Source organism: Falco cherrug, chromosome 2 (assembly GCF_023634085.1).
Source record: "Falco cherrug isolate bFalChe1 chromosome 2, bFalChe1.pri, whole genome shotgun sequence".
Lineage (NCBI taxonomy): Eukaryota > Metazoa > Chordata > Aves > Falconiformes > Falconidae > Falco > Falco cherrug.
This window is the reverse complement of record NC_073698.1, coordinates 12296865-12315890: the sequence shown is the minus strand read 5'-3', so window position 1 is coordinate 12315890 and position 19026 is coordinate 12296865. Positions and strand designations below refer to the sequence as shown.

The following is a 19026-nucleotide window of genomic DNA, read 5'->3' as shown; positions in this document are numbered from 1 at the left end:
CGCCGAGGCCAGCCGTCCACCCAGAGCCGCCAAGGCCACCGCCGAACCGTGTCCCTAAGCACCGCATCGAGGTTGTCTTAAACGCTTCCAGGGCTGGTGCTTCCGCCACCTCCCTGGCAGCCCGTTCCAATCCTTCACCACCCTCTCAGAGCGGACATTTTTCCTCATCTCCCATCCAACCTCCCCTGGCACAGCTTGAGGCCTTTTCCTCTTGTCCTGTAACTTGTTACCTGGGCGAAGAGACCGACCCCACCTGCCTACAGCCTCCTGTCAGGCAGCTGTAGAGAGCGATAAGGTCCCCCCTCAGCCCCCTCCTCTCCAGGCTGAGCACCCCCAGTTCCCGCAGCCGCTCCCCATCAGACTTGTGCTCCAGACCCTTCCCCAGCCCCGTTGCCCATCTCTGGACACGCTCCAGCACCTCAGTGTCCCTCTTGCAGTGAGGGGCCCAGAACTGAACCCAGCATTCGAGGTGTGGCCTCACCAGTGCCCAGTACAGGGGGACGATCCCTTCCCTTGTCCTGCTGGCCACTCTGTTTCTGGTACAAGCCAGGATGTTATTTGCCTTCTTGGCCACCTGGGCAAAAAATATGGAATGTTTCACCAATTTGTATGCCATCCTTGCACAGGTGGGGTCATGCAACCCCTGCTCAGAGCAGGGGGCTCTGAGCCGTGCCAGGCACCTTCAGGTGTCCCCCAGGAATGGAGGCTCGTATTGCAGCTTGCACCCATCGCCTCTGGTCCTCTTATGGGGCACCGCTGAGACGAGGCTGGCTCCATCTGCACTATGTTGTTTGCACACACTCTTAGGATCCCCCTGAGCTACCTCTTCTCCAGGCTGAGCAGTCCCAGCTCTCAGCACATACGTCCCCACCCTGTCAGACAGACACCCCAAGCCCTTAATCTATCTAGCGCCATGTGCAGTGGCATTTTCCCCACCCAAAGTGTTTGGTCACCACTGCCATATCCCAAATCACTTTTTGTGGGAGTCAGTGGGGTGCCTTCATCTTTAGTAACCCTTAATTCATTTGCACCCTTATATTCTTCCAGTTGCTTCCTGAACATCTGTAAGCCTGGAGCATCCTCAGCCCCCTCAGACCAGGAGTTACACAGGTGCCTGTCCACCCCCTAAAGAGCCAACTCCTGTGCTGTGCTTTGCATGTAGCACTCCCCTAGCTCATACTACTTCTGCCAAAAGGGACAAATCACTCCCTTCTCCACCCAACTCTCTTTTTATAAAACCACTGTCCTACCTGCTTTCAGTTGTTCTTTCTGTTTTTCCAAGCTGAAATCATTCTTCATATGGAAACTGTTCTACAACACCGATTCCCTTTCTTGTGCTTTCTGTGCTGTTCTGCTGCTGCTGCGTCCTCTCCTGCATGGCACCAGGGGATGTGACTCATGCCACATTCGAGATGCAGGTGCCCCAGACATTTACGTAATGGTATGAAGCTTTTCTGTTTGCTCTGTTCTTAATTCCTACTGATTCCTAATATTCTGTTGCCTTTCTGCCCACTAAAAAGCACTGGAGATAATGTTGTCGTTAAAATATTACAAATAAGATCCCACTTCCAAGATGCTTAGACAGTATGAAGCACATACATCTAGGATTGCTTTTTTCCACAAGTACTACTGTAAAAGTATCAGTACTAAATTTTCTCTTTTATTTTTCACCAGTTTTTCATGATACACGTACTTACGATTGTCACTCAACTTGGTCACCCTTTTTCACACCACTTACAGAAAACAGTGAAGAGCAGGGGTCCTTGCAGCACACCATGAGTGACTTTCAACATGAAACCTGGCTACTTTTTCCTATCTTTTAACCAGCTATTTAACCACCGTGGGCCCTTCCTCTCATCCCATGGTGATTTCATTTCCCTAAGAAGCTTTAACTAAGGACTTTCTCAAATGTCTTATGGAAATGTAAGCAGGCTCTGTTCATCCAGACCTCTAATCTATACATTGAGTCCTTCAAAAACCTTGCTGAAGCACAATTTTCTTTAAGAAGAAAATAAAAAAAAAAAATCTGTTTTGTTCCTTTGGCCACTTTTCTGGGTTTTTTTAGAACAGTTTCAGCCAGCTTGCGTTGTGTGGGTATCAGAGCTGCTTATTCCTCCAGAAAGTTTTTAAAGGTTGTTTTTGCATTTGTCCCCTTCCAAGCTTTTGTCACTTGTACAGTTCCCAACTGCTACCCAAGCTCCTAATCCAGACTTTTCACACTCGAGAGCCTGTAGCACTTCGTGGACAGCACGGCTGCCCTGGTGACTCGTTCATTTTATTCTTGTGTTCATTTTGTTGCTTTAGTCTGTTCTCATCAGTGCTTCAGGCCAACACAGATGCTGTCCTTCAATACAGGTGTCGGGGCACAGCTGACCACAGCACCGTGTCCTGAACCAGGCAGGAAATGATAAAATCAATGCTTGATGCTTGCTGTGATGCTTCATGCTCTCTGTGGCAGACTGTGTCAACTGGGCAAGCAGTGGTGATGTCCTGAGGCCCTGAGGACCTTTGGAGGCTTCGTTCTTGTTTCACAGCTGTCATCCAGCTGAGAAGCATGCCAGATGAACTGAACTGTTCCAGAAGGTTCATAGAAATAACCACATTTTTATTATCATTGTAATTGCTTTGGCTGGCTAGGTTCTATGGTCAAAAGTTATCTATGATTCTGCTTCTAAAAAGTCAAAGACATTAGCTACTCTCAAAGGAAAGTACCAAACAATTTCCTTTATTAACAGTGTATGTTGAAGTGAAAGGCTTTAATTTTGTGTGTATACAGAGAGCAAATGTCCTGCACAGAGACAGATAGTGTTTTTGCACAGAACAGAAGACCACAATTTTAAGGTTTACAAACCAGAATGATGAAAGGGCTTAGAGTATCTGTTTTTGTCAGCTCAAAGGGAAGATTTAGAGGAGTCTGAAAGTGTTTATTGCTATGGTATAACTCCTCTTTGGGCTCAGTCCTGCAGTTCTGCCGCACTTGTGTGGTGGCTCTTAAATGACTGGGGAAAACAAAGAACTGATAAATAACTGAGAAACATCAAAGAAACTTGAACATATTGGTTAACCGGACATCAATCCAGGACACTATTAAGCTACAATAAGAGTGATGAGCAGTAAAGTTTCCTACAGTTGAACATAATTCCAAACACAGAAGTGGAAAAAAAATAAAATCCCAGCAACCTGAATTTACATTCAAAACCAAATTTGGATAAATAGTCTCACAGATGTGTTTGTTCTGGAGTTCCTCTGCCAGAGCTGTAGCTGATGTGAGCAGGCAAGAATGAGTGCTATCTAATTAAAAATGAGCTAGAAACATTCAAGTATCAATAAACGTGGCCTGGTTCTGCCTGTCTTCCTCGCAGAGCACAAAGATCAGCCTCCTGGTGGCTTCATTACAGGTAGGGAGTGAGGTGCTACTCAGTGCAAAGAATCAGGACCACAAGGAACAGCAATTACAAAGTTAACTAATGTTCTAAGAGGGTGCTCAGGGCTAGATTTTTAAAGGGATTAACAAAAGCTTTTAGAAACTAACATCAGGGGACTGCTGAAGTCCATCAGGTGCTAAAATATACTGGTAGGTCCCTAAATGCCTTTAAAAATCTGTCCCCGGTGCACAGTTTCCTCCTTTAACAGGGCAAAAAAAAAAGGAGAATCGTTTAAATATTGGTGAATTCATTGAGCCTGACTTTGGGAAACCGTGAGGACTTCCAGATTAACACCTGTTCCTTCAGAAGCCAGCATGCTTTAAAAGTCCCTGGTCGTATTTATTCCCTAGCGTGAGTCCCGTGTTTCTGCCCAGAGCACATGGATGCCGCGCTGCCCGCTCCTCACTCCATGGATATCCTGTGCAGCCAGTGTGGATGCCATGAGGTGTGCTGCTCTGCTTGGCTGCCAAATTTGATCTTGGGTAAAGCTCAACTGAACTCCAGAGAAGTGGAAATGGTGATGGGTGGTATGTGACTCTTGGAGACGAACCTTAGAGCTCATATTCACTCTTGTGAGCTCTGGCTATGGGGTAGGACTATCAGCATATATCTTGTTCCAGTTTTATTAGCAGCATGTCATGAAATCCAGTGCAGCTCTGTACATGATGCTAAAAGCGAGGATTTACAGGGGATCTGTAAGAAATGCACTTTTGTCATGCAGCGCCATGTAACGGATCCTGTTTCCTTGGCGAGTGATGAGGCAGAAGACAATTAATACTGTTGATAGAAGAACAAGTCCAATGAAAAAAAAGGCTGCAAGTATCAGGCTGGCTTCTCCAGGACTCAGAGGTTTGCCCCAAAAATTGCCCCATTTGCTGTCGTAATCTGTTAAAAGATAAGTAGTTCATGAGAAATCTATGCATGCATCGAGATTTTTAAATGACATTTTAAAAAATCCTTACCCTTTGCAGTGGTTCTGTTTTTTGCAGTACTTGTATCATATGCTCCAGTTGTGAGTTCTCCTTCTGAAGGAGCTTCCCACTCTGCAGAGAGAGAAACAGCATAATGAAGTTGAAAGCCTTAATAAATACTTTTTTCTCTTCTGCAAAAGTAGTGTTGATTTTATTTGATTATTTCTACCTTGTTGATCTAAACAGAAATCTCGATTAGATCAGCACAGCTACTGTTCTGTGGGCAACATCCCCCTTCTCTATAGGCATCTCTGTTACTTCACTGCCCACTGTAGTAATGGGACAGGGGGGCAACAGTTTTAAACTGAAAAAGGGTAGATCTAGATTAGATATTGGGAAGAAATTATTTACTGTGAGGGTGCTGAGAAGTGGAGCAGGTTGCCCAGAGAAAGTTTACAACCCATCCCTGGAAGTGTTCAAGGCCCGGTTGGATAAGGCTTTGAGCAACCTGGTCTAGTGGAAGGTGTCCCTGCCCATGGCAGAGGTGTTGGAACTATGTCATCTTCAGAGTTCCCTTCCAACACAAACCATTCTGTGAATCTATGATTCAGTTATGCATTTGCTTGTTCCTTGGAAGTTTCACAGCCTGCATGAATACGTGGTAAAAATAAATTCCCCTTATCCAAGGAAGGAGTATTTTGGCTACATTAGGCATTACTTTTCTCATCCTGCTGCTACAGGGTTACAGGTAAGAGATGTGCTTTCTGGCACCGTTGCAACCCCTGTAGAAGAGTGTAGCAAGCACAGTGGGGACCCAGGCAGGAGATGCTGGATCCAGATGTTTAGTGAAATTATGTCATGTGGAGAGGCTCCCAAAGCATTTTTGGCTTCACTCACAGGTGGTGGAAGGGACCAGCACCACTCAAAAAGTTTGCCAACTTTTCTTAGTCAAAGGATCGCCTATATCTTGGACAGGATGAACAATAATTTTTGGAGCTTCTTGTATCTCAGCTGGTCTCTGCCTGTGCAGGAAGGAACTCAAATAGATCTGGCAGCTGGCAGTGATTGCAGGGTGGAACCAGCACCATGCCAGGCTGCAGGCCCTCCCTCACATCACGTGGCAGCAAGGCAGAAAAATAGCTTTGCAGTTGTTTTCTGCTCCACCTGCAGATGACTAATGGTCCACAGGCCACAGGCTGCTACTGTCTTAGATGGGCTCTTGCAAACATCAGCTGTTTTTAAGTTGCAGAGCACAGCAAAGATTACCGACTTTGCCATATAACTAGGGGTGTTTGTCCTGTCCCTAGATGATGCTAACTGGCCATGGCAGTAATGCACAGGTACTTCCCACCGGCATGCAGGGTGCAGTGGTGATGTTAGCTCTCTTCCTTTCCTCCCTGCCTTCCATCCGCTCTGCTGTGATAACACCTCGGAGGCCTCAGACGTGTTTCTGATACTGCACCTGATTTATTGATGGTGTAGGTTGTCTCCATGCCAGCATGGATATGATCAGCTACGTGGCAATGCAGAAGCCATGTTCCAGGGTTTTCTGCTACCAGTTCAACTGTCTGGAAAGTCCCAGGAAAAAGGTCATATACGTCTCCTCTGTGGTCCTTATCTGTCTGTGGCAAGACAAAACCAGCATCATGAGGGTTGTGCCTCAAATACCCCCCTACAGGCACTGAAATATTCCAGTTAGACTTTCAGCTCCTCAAGGCAGATCAAATGCTTCTTGTTACACATTTCTAGTGAGCCTCATCCAAGGAAACTAAAGTCTGTGGGCACCCGTCATTTAATCAACTAATTAATTAACAACAGAAGACCCCTCCTGAGGACTTCAAGTGCTGGTTAAGCACAGGCGTTTCTTTGAAAGACAGATTTTTTAAACAGTCCTGCCAGTAGCAAGCTGTCACAACATAAAAGCATACTCTAAGCAGACATAACTCTCTCTGATTTCCTCCCTGTATCTTCCCTTATACCCCAGGGTAAACATGTACTTTAACCCACCTAACCATGTCCCCTAATAGTGACATTTGTTCACGTTCATAACAGGCTCAGAACAACAGAAGCTTTGCAAGAATCTCATTCTGTATTTCCTTCATATGCAAAACTCCCACTGACCCCAGCATCAGTCCAGAGCTCCAAGCCCAAGCTGAAAAACCAGGATAGAACCCAGACTACTTTGCAGAAATTTTTCATCACACAACAAAGGTTTTACTTTCACTAATTTTACCAACCTTGAAGATGAAGGTCTGCGCATGGAAGTGAACTGTATGTATGTCCACTTCATTGCCCATTCCTATCAAATACCAGTTTGTCCTATCACCTTCATTCATTGTTAGGCCCAGGAGACTGTTATAAATCTTCCCGTTGATAGCTGGAAGAATGACAAAATAGGACTAAGTGATAACTGGACATGGTATGGGTGATGATAACTTCTACTTCAGGCACCTTGTCTCTCTGGGGAGAAGGGGGTGCCCAGGCAGAAAGGGGACAGGCATGTGTGGCCAGGGCAAGGGCTCTCCATAGCGACCACTGCCATTGCAGGGAGACTGTCCCATTTTTGTTTCAGTCTACAAATCACGTAAGTGAATAGCAGCACTTTTTTCTGTCTTAAAAAAGCATCAGGTAGGTTTTTTACTGGTTGAGATCAAACTCTTGAATGTCGAGAAGCTGCATGGAAAAAGAGGGAATAGAGTTGCCTAAAATGGGTACCATCTGTAGAAAGAGATGTTTGCTTTACCAGGGCTGTTCCTGCTCCTATCCAGTCTTTTCTGTTTGGCTCCTGGGCTGGTTGCTACTACAGCCACAGTTTTGAAATAACATCCTTAACGCTCCTACAGAACAAACCTGCAAGGAACGCAGCTCACAAATGACAAGGGAATTCTGGCAGGGCAGCCTCTTCCCAAGAGTAAAAGATTAAATGATCTAGTTAGAAAAATATGTATCTTGGCTGGGTGTCATGAAATCTTTTTGTTTCCAGAGTTGCAGTTTATGAAGCTGTCACACGGTTGGGTAATTGCAGGCTGAGTCCAATGTCTTCCTAAAAGGGCTTTGAAAAATAAACTACCATCCCCTTGGCTGCTGTCACTTGAGTCCTACATACCATGCATGCAGTTGCCTTCTACGAAGTTCTCAGTGAAATTAAAATCATCAGGATTCTTATGAAGGTATGTTTCAATATTTTCTTTCAAGTACCAGGATTCATTTTCATCGAACACCATAAACAGAAGAGTAAATTCACGATCAATGTCTTTCCTTAGGCCTCTCTCATCTAGAATTCCTTTTCTGCAAACTACAAGAGGCCCAATCAGACCACTGTACGTGTCCTGAAATAAAAAAAAAAAATGTGTTACAAATTTTCACTTCACTCAGTTATGAAATAGATACAAATTAACTACAGATTAAATAAAGATGAAATTCTATTTTCCTATCAGATGAGAAAAAAAATTACTGTCTGATTAGAGATATCTTTCTTTTTCACTACAAGCACCTATGTTAATGTACCAAAGCAATGTTTTGCCTTCACTCAAAACCCCTTCAACTATTCTTTATGGAGGGAATCACATTACTATGATGTATCCCTAGGGATTTCAGTAGATTAAGTTACCCAGGCATGTGCAACCGTAATCAAAGAAGACAAAGCATCTATAAATTGTTCCCCTAACTTGTGATCCTCACACAAATGTGAAGGAGGATCCTTTCAGAAACATTATGCAAGGCAGGATGCTTTAGCCAAAGCAATGCAATCTTTAATGACCATTTCTTGGTTACCTTTACAAAATTCACTGTTGAATAATAAACCCAAGTGATACAGTTTGGATCTGTTTTACCAGGGCCGGATCGTTCTGGGACATTCCATCTGTAGGTGTTTATTTCCCCTGAAACAGAGAGAACAATTTTACCAAGAGCGGCATCCCACAGATGGAAGTTTGGAGACAGGACTCTTCATCTTTCTCTTTGAGCAAAACTTGTAGCAGATCAATGATCTTGGATGCTGATGTTTAAGGGCAGTTGAAGATGCTGGGAGTCAAGCTCCAGAAAATGTTTCTTGGACTTTCTCAGCTGAAAAGGGCACAAAGATGAGGCAGTTGCCACTGGGATTTTGCACAGTGCTGCAGCAGTGGACCAGCTCTGGGCCAGGAGAGGAGAGCTGAGTACATACCAGCCTGCGGACTGGGAGCAACAGGAGGGTCCTTTCATCTTCCACTAAGCCACTTCTCTCAGCAACTACCAGAGGACCCCTGCCCATCCCAAAAGCTATCACCTCTGCCATGTCCTCCCTGAGCAGAGATTCCCTGACCTCTGATTTAAAAAAACAGAACAATCTGATGGAGAAATTATCTATTTGGGTGAGGGTCAGTTCTCTGCACTGAACACAAACACATCTATGTTCAGATTAACTGTCTATGCTGTGTTTCCCTGCTTTGTTGTTTTGGGGGGTTTTTTTGTTAGTATTTCAGGGGAAGGTAGGAGACCAAGATGTGGTCAACACCTTGCCAAGAACACCACAAGAAGTGTTGAGCCAGGCAGTCCCTGGCCCAAAAGTCTTTCAGGGTGACAAAAGCCAAGAACAGCTGGGGGCATGTTACAAGTCAGGAGAAAACAAGGAAATCACAGAACTCTTGGTCGTGCTCTTAGTACAGACACAACCCAACAGCTGCCAACAGCAGCTGGCATCAGAGCAAAGGAGAGTTTTCAATCTTAAAATGGTTGTGAAGTGACCGAGCATAGTTTTATGTCACTGAGCCACTACACTATTTTGCTGGATCATGCAATAGTGGGTTTTATTGTATAACAATAACTCCAAAAAAAGAAATGGTGACTCTCAAATATCATGCTATATGAGATGAGTCTCATGAACGTTGTAATATTGCAACAGGACAAGCATGTTCTGTTCATTACAGCATGGATTTACACACTTTAGCAGAGATCAGAAAGGCTTTCAAGGCACAATACTACACTAATACGACAGAAAACACTAACAAGAAATCTCGGAGGCATTCATGCCATGGAGACATACACTAGGGAAGAGTTTGTTATCTACCTGTATCTAACCTTCACGTCATCACTCCTTTTTAGAGGGTGTGATGTGAGAAGAGAGTCTGGCCATGATCCTCCACCACTTCCTTGCTTTTTACTCATCACTTCAGCACATTTGGAAGCTTTAGATGGAAAAATCTCCACTCTACTTAAAATCTGAGACACTTCAAATGGCATCAAAGACATATCTTTGAAATGCAAATGAAGCATAAGCCCTGAAAAGACTGATAAACAAGAGGAAAATGGATATTTTCTCCCTTTTTGCTGCTGGGTAAATGGAGGAATGGACAGGGAGAGGACAAAGCTGTGGTAGCTGAGAGCTGTTTTGGGTTAGGCTTCTATGGATCTGCTCTCTGCATCTCTTTACCATGCCACCCACAGTCCCTTCAGGAGCTGGCAGTGCTATCAGGAGCACAATTTAGCAGGACATAAATCAGATTGATGACTTGTTCAGGATTTAGTAGAACTAGACGGGCTCTGGGAAGCTTGGGGAGAGTAGTCCAGCCTGATCCAGGATCAGGCAGCAAGGATTTCTAGATGATGGTGATGGGGACTAAAGTGTCCCAGAATTATGCTTGATTTGAAAGACTCGTGTTCTGTGTTAACTGCTGCTTCCAAAATCCTAAGGAAAAGTTTGTCCTTAGATCTTGCTGAAGAGTACTTGCCTTTGTCTTACTGTCAAACGCAGAAACCTTTCCTTGTCTAACTCATTCCAAGCCTGCTCCCATGTGGACACAGGAGACATGACAGTAGTGTTTCCAGTGCTACACCTCAACTGTTAACAAAACGGCATCAACATCATGGAGCAAATAAAAAACCCCAAGGGAATCATATAAATCACCTCTTTTTTTCTTTCTTTTTTTTTTTTTTTTCATATATTAATCACAGGTCAAACTCCAGCAAAGCAGATGCTGGCTCACATTTGGCCATTAATTTCTGTGTGATTGTACTGTATTGATAGAGTTGTTTACAGGAAAAACATTTCATCTTGCAAATGTCTCTTGCAAAAAAAAGATTTAGTGCATCAGATTTTCTTTTCATTTAGTTTTTCACTGAAGCTCACAAAAACTGTGAAAAAAGTTGCATGGGTGGTGGAAAAGAAAGGCATGTACGTTTTATATTTACTATAATGCCAGGATTTGAGTCTGACTTCCTACTAAAATATAAAACCCAACATAAAAATTGAAGTACAAACATTTTGACAGGTATTTTTCTATATGAAAAATTTCAGTGCTTTGAGAACTATTTTCCACTGTTTTCCTTACTGGAAACTGAGGCATACTGGGTAAACTTTTCCAAAGACTTTTAATTCACACGACATCTACCTTTTGCATTTAATGCATCGGCTCTGAATGCAAATGCCAGTTCTGTGTAGATTGAAAGAGAGTCAGAGTTAATATTGCCAACTGCAACTCTACCACTGAGTTTCTCAGTTTTTAAAACATTGTGAGAGTTTCAGTCTGGAGCCAAATGCAGTGCTGGCTTACACTTCCCTCGCCATGGTTAGGGACCTGCTTCGGCCTTTTTTGGAGATTGTCCAGTGATACTACATTCCTCTTTCTATGCCTGATAGGAACAAAGGCTCATTCTCTGCCCAAACATGCTCACTTGTTCAAGAACCTACTTGTATAACAACACAGAATTGTATCTGAATAAACATTGAGCTTATTATGCCAGTAAGAACATACAGGTATGTGTAAACTCGACAAAGGGATTATCATTCATATGTTAATATGCTTTTATATACAGCCTTTGTAGCTCAAGAAAAAAAACCACAAAAACAAAAACCAAAGAGCCTTACCGGGGAGAGTAAGTGGTGTCTCAGGTTGTTCTTCACAACCCACTTCTTCTATACCGTGTGCGCTTATGGAATAAGGCCTGCTGGCTTTGTTCTTAAATACGATCAGTACAGAGTCACCAACCTCAGCATGGAGTAATGGCCCTAAATTAAAATGGAAGATGCTGGTGATTAATGCTGCTTTTCTGAATTTAACAGACTCTCAATAGCTTGGCCTAAGAGAGGAGCCAAGGTCTTTCTCAAAACCCTTGGGCTTTTATTGTTCTTCCAGCAAAGCAATCAAAATTGGTTTGTTATCTGGGCTGATGAAAAAGTTCCATATATATATAAATAATCTTTTTTCTTTTCAGTCAATAATTGTTCTCTCCGGAGACAGGTCTTGGACAGCTTGGTTTTAGGGAAACCTCTTGTGGATGATTTTTGCATCTTTGAAAATTCTATTTCTTAACTATTTTTTTTTACTTTTGTACTGCAAAAAAGGAAATGACAAATATATTCCTAGAGAGTGGTGGCTACTTTATGACCAGTTGTTGCCTGCTTCTCACCCCATAAAAAAAAACATAAGCTGATGGTTATTTTATGACACGCATAAAATTTTGTCTTGCCCAGTTTCAGACACAAATCCAGCCCTTAATATTGACTTAATCTGCCCACAAGAGTCTCCTGCACATTGCATGCTCTGAATTTAAGGTGAATCCTGGAATTGCCCTTTTGGCATCCTTTCTGATAGTACTCTTTGGAAATTCCTTATACATGTTTGAGAATGAATTCTCTAACTTGGAAAAAATCTTTACACTCAGAAATTATACAAATTGGTTGTAAAATCACTGATAACCTGGAATTCATATTCCTTGTTTTCCATGTTAACAAAGCTGGAAAAACTTAGTTCTTGGAAAGCAATCCTCTCACTTATCAAGCTTAATCTGTGAGCTGAGAGCTACTTGCCCAGGATTTCCAGGTGCTCCTCCTCCTCTGCCCTCACTTTGCGCTGCGTGAAGTTGCCATTTGTGTACTCCCTGTAAACCACCTTCTTGTATTTTGAACCAATCAGATCTTCTGCTTGGCTCAGGAAAACGTGCCCGTAGCTGCAAAATAAAAGGGAAAAAATTAAAAGCACTAAACTTTATAGGTCTAAAGGCTAGTAACTGTTTTGTTATTCACAATAGATGTAATAAGAATATATGTCTTGGTCTGATGTGCTGGTTCATGTGAAGACCTGGATGCTGCAAGAGATTTAAACCAGCAATAAACGTGATAATCCTCACTAAATGAACACCTTCTTCAAAGAGGTAAAGTTGAGGATATGTTGCACTCACCACAAACCTTTGGGAACACAAATCCTTCACCAGACCTGTCAGAGCACAGGTGAAGTTCAAGCTATGAGTGGATTTGATGGTTTGACCACTCTCGCCAGCTGCATCCTCCACTCCCATAAAAAATACTGCCTTTCTCTGTAAACCTGAATCCTCTTACCGTGATGGCTGCTTCCCTATCTTGGTTATTAGCCACAGGAAGATGATAACCAAAGCCTAGCCCTGTGAAAGGAAATGCCATCATCTGAGATAAGAGGGGCCTGCTTTACCCTGTCCTCCTGCTGCTATGTACTGTGCAGGGCTGGATGTTCTCCCCTTGTGAAGATAAAGAGAGAAATTGATTGTCACTTCTGCATCTGGCACAGGATGCTTTTTTGTGCCCTCCAGGTTTGTGCAGTCACCCACAATTTGTTGCTACTCCTGTGGGAACCCGGAGGATTGACTCGCCAGCAGAGGACACTCACCACCAGCTACATAGGAGAGTGTTCACCCTCTTCTGAGAGCAGCTCAGTCTTCTGGCAGTTCATTCCCAAGGTGCCCTTGGCAGGGAAACCGCAAGGCTGGCTGACAACATACTAAATAAAAGCAAAAAATTGCCCCAGGAATACTGCTTACTGTAATAATATACTGTGTGTGCAACAGAAGCCTTTGACAATACTGGAGTTAGTATTTTCTTTAAACATGCTTCACCACTTGTGACTCTTCAGGTATATTATCTACTGACTCCACCATACTCTTCCCCTTTACAGGGTGCAGTTTCCCAGCCACTTTTCTAAAGTTTATTTTTAAAATATGTTCCTTGATCCTTTTTGTTTCCACCAAAGGGGTCTCCGAGACCTCCTTACCCAATATGATCTGGAACGTGTATCTTTTGCACATGCTTTTTACTTCTTAGCACAGCGCAACATAGATGTGATTCACTTGCAGTGGTTACTATGTTCTGACTTTTCTAGGGGAGCCAGGGGCTACTGCATTGCAGTGAAGCAGGCTCAGCACCTCCCTAGCACACCTGCACTGCTTGCAGGGGCTCACGTCTGGGACAGGTACATAGGTTTCTTCTCTAGGAAAACCACAACACTGGGATGGGGAGACTGGGGAGAGTGAGGAAGGAAGAAGAGGGGGTTGGAGGACATCATTGTAGGGTTGAGCCAGGGCTGGAAGCCACACATGTATTTAGGGACTTGGAAGGCTTCTTGGGTTCAACAGCATTACAGTACACTCTGAGATGAAAACATTCCAAAATGATGCCTATGAGCTACTTTAGTCTGAGAGGCTGTCGCTTTGTAAACACTTTTTTGTTGTTGTTGTTAGAAAGTGCCTCCTAAGAAGTACCAGACTGGCTTCATGGAAGGATGCTCCAGTTTCCCCTCCATTATAAGTATGCTTCATGCCCACAAACAGTTTTTTGCTTTGGGTACCTTTCTTCATTGCTGCTGACATTGTAAATCTTTGGTGCCAAGCTCTTATTTGATGCATAGTCCCACTCCACCTCCTCCGCAGCGACGTAATAGATCCTCATGGCTCCGTGCTGCTGCTGGGCTCGGGTGGTGTTACGGCAGCTACTGACCTCATAGAGATGTTTCATTCCACCAACAAAGTGATCAAAAGTCCTGCAAACCACTTTGAATGTGCCTGGAAAGGAAAGCACATGAAATTTAGACATTTTTAAAAACTTTGAAAAACAGCTTGGCAAATTAGGTCCTGCGCTTTGTACATCCCTGATCTGTCCTCAGACAAACCTGATCTGTGATGCTATATGGAAAGTCAAGAAAAGGAATGCTTATATAGGATCATAGAATTGTTTAGGTTGGAAAAGACTTTTAAGACCATTGAGTCAAACCATTGACCCAGCACTACCAAGTCCACCACTAAATCATGTCCCTAAGCAACACATCTACACATATTTTAAATACCTCCAGGCATGGTGGTTCAACCACCTCCCTGGGCAGCCTGTTCCAGGGCTTGACAACCCTTTCAGTGAAGACATATTTCCTAACAGCCAGACTAAACCTCTTCTGGCACAACTTGAGTCCATTTCCTCTTGTCCTGTCACTTGTTACTTGGGAGAAGAGACCAACAGCCACCTTGCTACAGCCCTTTTCAGGCAGCTGTAGAGAGTGTTAAGGTCTCCCCTCAGCCTCCCTTCCTCCAGGCTAAAAAAACCCAGTTCCCTCAGCTGCTTCTCATCAGACTTGTGCTCCAGACCCTTCACCAGCTTTGCTGCCTTTCTCTGGACACGCTCCAGCATCACATTGGTCCTCTTGTAGTGAGGGACCCACAAGTGAACCCAGCATTTGAGGTGCAGCCTCCACAGTGCTGAGTACAGGGGCACAATCAATGCCCTTGTCTTGCTGGCCACACTATCTGCCACGATACCTTGTACCTTGTACGACACCTCACAACATCCTTACAGTCCTCCTGAGTGGCTTGCCCCTTCCTCCAGAGGTCAAAAACCTCTCCTTTTTTCCCTGAGTGCCAGGCAAAGCTCCCTGTTCAGCTGGGCCGGTCTTCTGCCCCGCTGGCTCCTCTTTCAGCACATGGGGACAGCCTGCCTCTGTGCCTTTAGGGTTTCCTTCTTGAAGCACGCCCAGTCTTCCTGGGCTCCTTGGCCCTTCAGGGCTGCCCCCCAAGGGACTCTCTCAACCAGGCTCCTAAACAGGCCAAAGTCTGCCCTCCAGAAGTCCAAGGTAGCAGTTCTGCTGATCCCCCCTCCTTACTTCTCTGAGAACCTAAAACTCTATCAATTTCATGATCGCTGTGCCCAAGGGCCTCCAACCATCACCTCACCCACAAGTCTTTCTCTGTGCACAAACAACAGGTCTGTCGGGCAGAGAGAGGATGGGGAACCCCCGCCCCGCGCCCCCCCCAGCCCACCCACCGCCCCCGGAGCTCTGTCCCGAGGCGGAGCAGTTCCCCGCCCCGGCACTGCCCCGAGCCGCCCGGGCCTGGCACGGAGCAGGGCACGGCCGGCAGCCCGGCACCGGGGTGGCTGCGTGTTCCCACCAGAGCCCAGCCGGGGCAGCTGCCTCGGGCCCGCTGGGCGCAGAGCTCGGAGAGGCCGCGGCCTTCTGCCGGGGGGACACCGCTGCTCCCCGGGGGAGCTGGCAGAGCTCCGGCGCCCCTCCCGCACCAGCTGCCGTGCCAGGCCCGTCTGCCCGCCCTGCTGCCCGCGCTGCTGGTCGCTGGTGCTCCCCAGGGCTTCTTGTGTGGGTGGGGGACGCTCGGCTGCCGTTGCTCCTGGCCACGCACAGGTTCCATCAGCTGCTGTAGCGTCAGCTGTGGGCTCCTGGCAGCTCTCGGCTCCTCCGAGGTTCCCTCAGTGCGGGAAACCCGCTGTGCAATGCACTGGTGTGCTCCGCTGCCGACCCTGCCGGCTCTGCAGCCGCTCGCCTCAGAAAAAATTAAGAGGACTGAAGGAGAAACTAGTTAATAAAATGGATATGCACCAATCATTTCCTTTAGTCACCATGTGCTCGATGGTGTCAAGACGTAAGAGGGTGGGGATTCAGGCTGTCATCACACACTCAAGAGTAAACATGTGTAGAAGAATGGCTGCAGAAGCGTGGCCTTAGAATCTCTGAAGATCTGCACAATCCAGGCCTGGTATTAGAATAGGCCTGTAATCAGAATTGTGCTGAAGTTGCTGTGCTGAAGTTAACAAGAAAGGTAGCCTTGAGCTATTCTTGAATCCTGAGACCAAGTAATTATGTTGTGCCAACAGGCCGTGGCTGTAGCAAGCTACAGCTGCTGGGAAAGCAGGTGCAGGGCCAAGAAAGATAGGGAGCGGTATGGGAAAATAGGGAGTAACAAACTACAAGGCTGAAGCACAGCAACACAATTAGCTACATGGATAGAATGCTTATTTTAGTCATGATAATTAGGGGTGTGAGAACCGCACGCGTTTAGAGACTGCTAACCAATTATATTTCTGCTTTACGAATATGCATGTGTATCGGTTCTATATAAGTAGTGTTAGCAACTAATAAAGTTGAGCAAGATGCATAACTCATATTGAGCGTCTTCTTGACTCCGGCGAACCCTTCTTCCAACAAACATGCACATAAGACACTGCAGGGTTGTAGCCTGTAACTCCTACATTACAACAAGCCCTTCAGCTCAAAGCAATATGTGAATCCAGGCACAAATGGAGATCCGCAAGTCAGCAAGTGACTTTTTGCTCCAGAGGAAACACTAGCCTGCTCCATCTTTGCTCAAGAATCTCCAGAAATTACTTCTAACTATCTGAGTTAGATTAGCTTAGCCAAGGGAGCTCTGAAAAGCAATTCACTAGATGTCTGGCAGCAGGAACGCAGCCTTGCCAGTCAGCTTTCACGAGTGCTGCCCTGTCTGCAGATGTGCCCACAGGCAGCACGAGAAAACACAGGAGGAGTGTGCATTACGAACACTGATAAAGGCATAGAGAAACAGGATGTGTGTTTCAGAGATGCTGTTTCCTTGTCCCTGAGCACAGAGCCCTGGTGCCAGCCTTGGGTGCATGAGACTCTCCACTGAGTCCCTGCAGCTCTCTGGTGTAATCAGGCTAATGGAGGCCTCTTAGAGACTTTACAATACGGCTACAGACCTGTTATACAAGAATACAAACAGAAAGATGCTGCTTATAACCATTTGTTTATATGCACCTATATGGTATAAAAAAGATTGAGTTAAATTGCACCTTTCTGACCCTTTACTCTCTCTCCATGAAAGGCCAAATCACCATGGGCCAGGTTTTTTGTAGCTCTGATTGTCAAAGGCTGCAGTGATGGTGGAAGCATCTTTTGGCATGTCTGTGGGCAGATTTTAATGTTTGTGCTCTCCTTCCCATTTACTCAAGTAGAAGCTGACCACAATGTAGTCCTGCATAGCTCCACCTGCTAGCACCTGCTGAAGGAGGAAAACACTTTCACGTCTACTTTGTATGTGAGTCAGTGATAGAACCAAAATTAGAAGCATAGCTCTGTCCAGACTGGAACTTAGTTCATGCCTTGTGCTTCTAGGGCAAAATTGACGAAAAGGGTAAAATAACATGCAATTAAAGAAAAACACATATGTTGTTGAATGTAAAGATATGATAATTCACTCAATTTCCTTTATTGCCAGTAGAAGGTTAGCTGGCAAAAATCAATAAGCCCCTAGAATATATTGCTTAGTGTGAGTCCTGCAGTGCAGTTTCATGACAGACGATGGAAATGTATGGGATGGAAAAGGTGAAAATGTATGTACACATTGCCAACAGGTATTTCTATCAGGTGCTCTGGCCAAGGATGGCCCTTGGCGTAGCCTTGCACAACTCTGATGACTCTTGATTTAAACAGTTGCACAAATGTTAAGAAAAGTAACGTTGCATCCTTTGTCATAAAGCTTATCTGGTGTTTCCAACAAACAATTCACACTCTGAGTCTGAAGAAACTATCGTTTATCGTAAAAAAAAAGGGGAGGGGCGGGGTTTGTAGAGGAGTTATAGAGGACTGAATGAAAAGTTTATTTGTATATCATTGGATTGTACATGAGAATTAAAAGTATCCTTAATGTATATGATTCTGAAGAAACTCCTGAAGACTACTATTGAAAAACTATTACTGAAGTCATAAATACCTTAAATGATGCTGACTGTCTACATGTCAGTGGATTTTATCTTTGCCAAAAAAGCCTGTTTTTAGAGTTATGGAAATTCTGTGAGCATCCCATTAGCTGTCTCTGCCTGCTCCTCTGCCTATCCCAAAGTCTTCAAAGCCTTCACTCCTTGGTGCACACACAGATTTGTTTTATAGCACCTTCCCAGAAAAGTAGCCCATCCTGAATTCTGAGCTACGCCAGGTCCCCATGGTCTCTACACTTTCAGGCTCCCTCGTGCAGAGCAAAGAATCTCACCAACTGTTATTTTGGCTGCCTGATTTCTGTATGTGCCACACCGCCAAGATAAGTTCATGAACGTACCCACGTGGTCTGGCTGCATCAGCGCTGTTCCTGATAAATGAGGAAACAAGGCCAGCCCATCCCTCGTCGTCCCTCTCAGGTCAATGGTGTTTCCTTGAAACTGAACTCCGTGCATATCGTAGTGACTGCCCAGTCCGATGAGGTGCCAGGAGACCTTGTCATCCTTGCACATGGCCAGGCCTGGCAGATTACCGAACAAGTAGCCGTTGACAGCTGGAGGAGAAAGAAAGAGCTCGGTTGGCAACAGGTCGATGGAAACTCAACACAGAGCTTCTTACTACCTTCCTGGAAGACACTCGTGACTCAGCAAGTTGCAGTATTAATTAAAGAGGCATTTTGTGAAGCAAAGGTGGCACTGGATGACACCAAATTAATATCTAAATGCTATGCGTATAAACTCTGAACTTCTACCTTTTCTTTTAGCCTATAAAATCTTGCAGTGATGTAGCATTTCTGTTCCGAGCTTTTCAGGGTGCCTCACAGACACTGGTTAAGTGTGTAAATTAGGTACCTCCCTTCAGCCTGGAGAATGCATAACTAGATCATTAAGGCCACAGAGTGGGCCATAAAGAGTCCAAGTCATAAATTCAGTTCTGACA

At 44.9% G+C, this 19026-nt stretch overlaps 1 protein-coding gene across 1 annotated transcript in view; it reads right to left on the bottom strand.

Moving 5' to 3' along the window:
- Positions 1-2955: 2955 nt before the first annotated feature.
- Positions 2956-19026, bottom strand: part of HEPHL1 (hephaestin like 1) — a 36629-nt gene continuing 20558 nt past the window's right edge. Inside the window, exons 11-20 of the mRNA XM_005434716.3 lie at positions 18428-18640; positions 13909-14122; positions 12123-12262; positions 11181-11321; positions 8111-8217; positions 7443-7665; positions 6574-6713; positions 5799-5958; positions 4388-4468; positions 2956-4310 (exon numbers count right to left, since the gene is read on the bottom strand). Of these exons, the coding sequence (XP_005434773.2) occupies positions 4108-4310; positions 4388-4468; positions 5799-5958; positions 6574-6713; positions 7443-7665; positions 8111-8217; positions 11181-11321; positions 12123-12262; positions 13909-14122; positions 18428-18640 (1622 nt within the window). The 3' untranslated portion in view covers positions 2956-4107. The remainder of the gene's footprint in view (positions 4311-4387; positions 4469-5798; positions 5959-6573; positions 6714-7442; positions 7666-8110; positions 8218-11180; positions 11322-12122; positions 12263-13908; positions 14123-18427; positions 18641-19026) is intronic.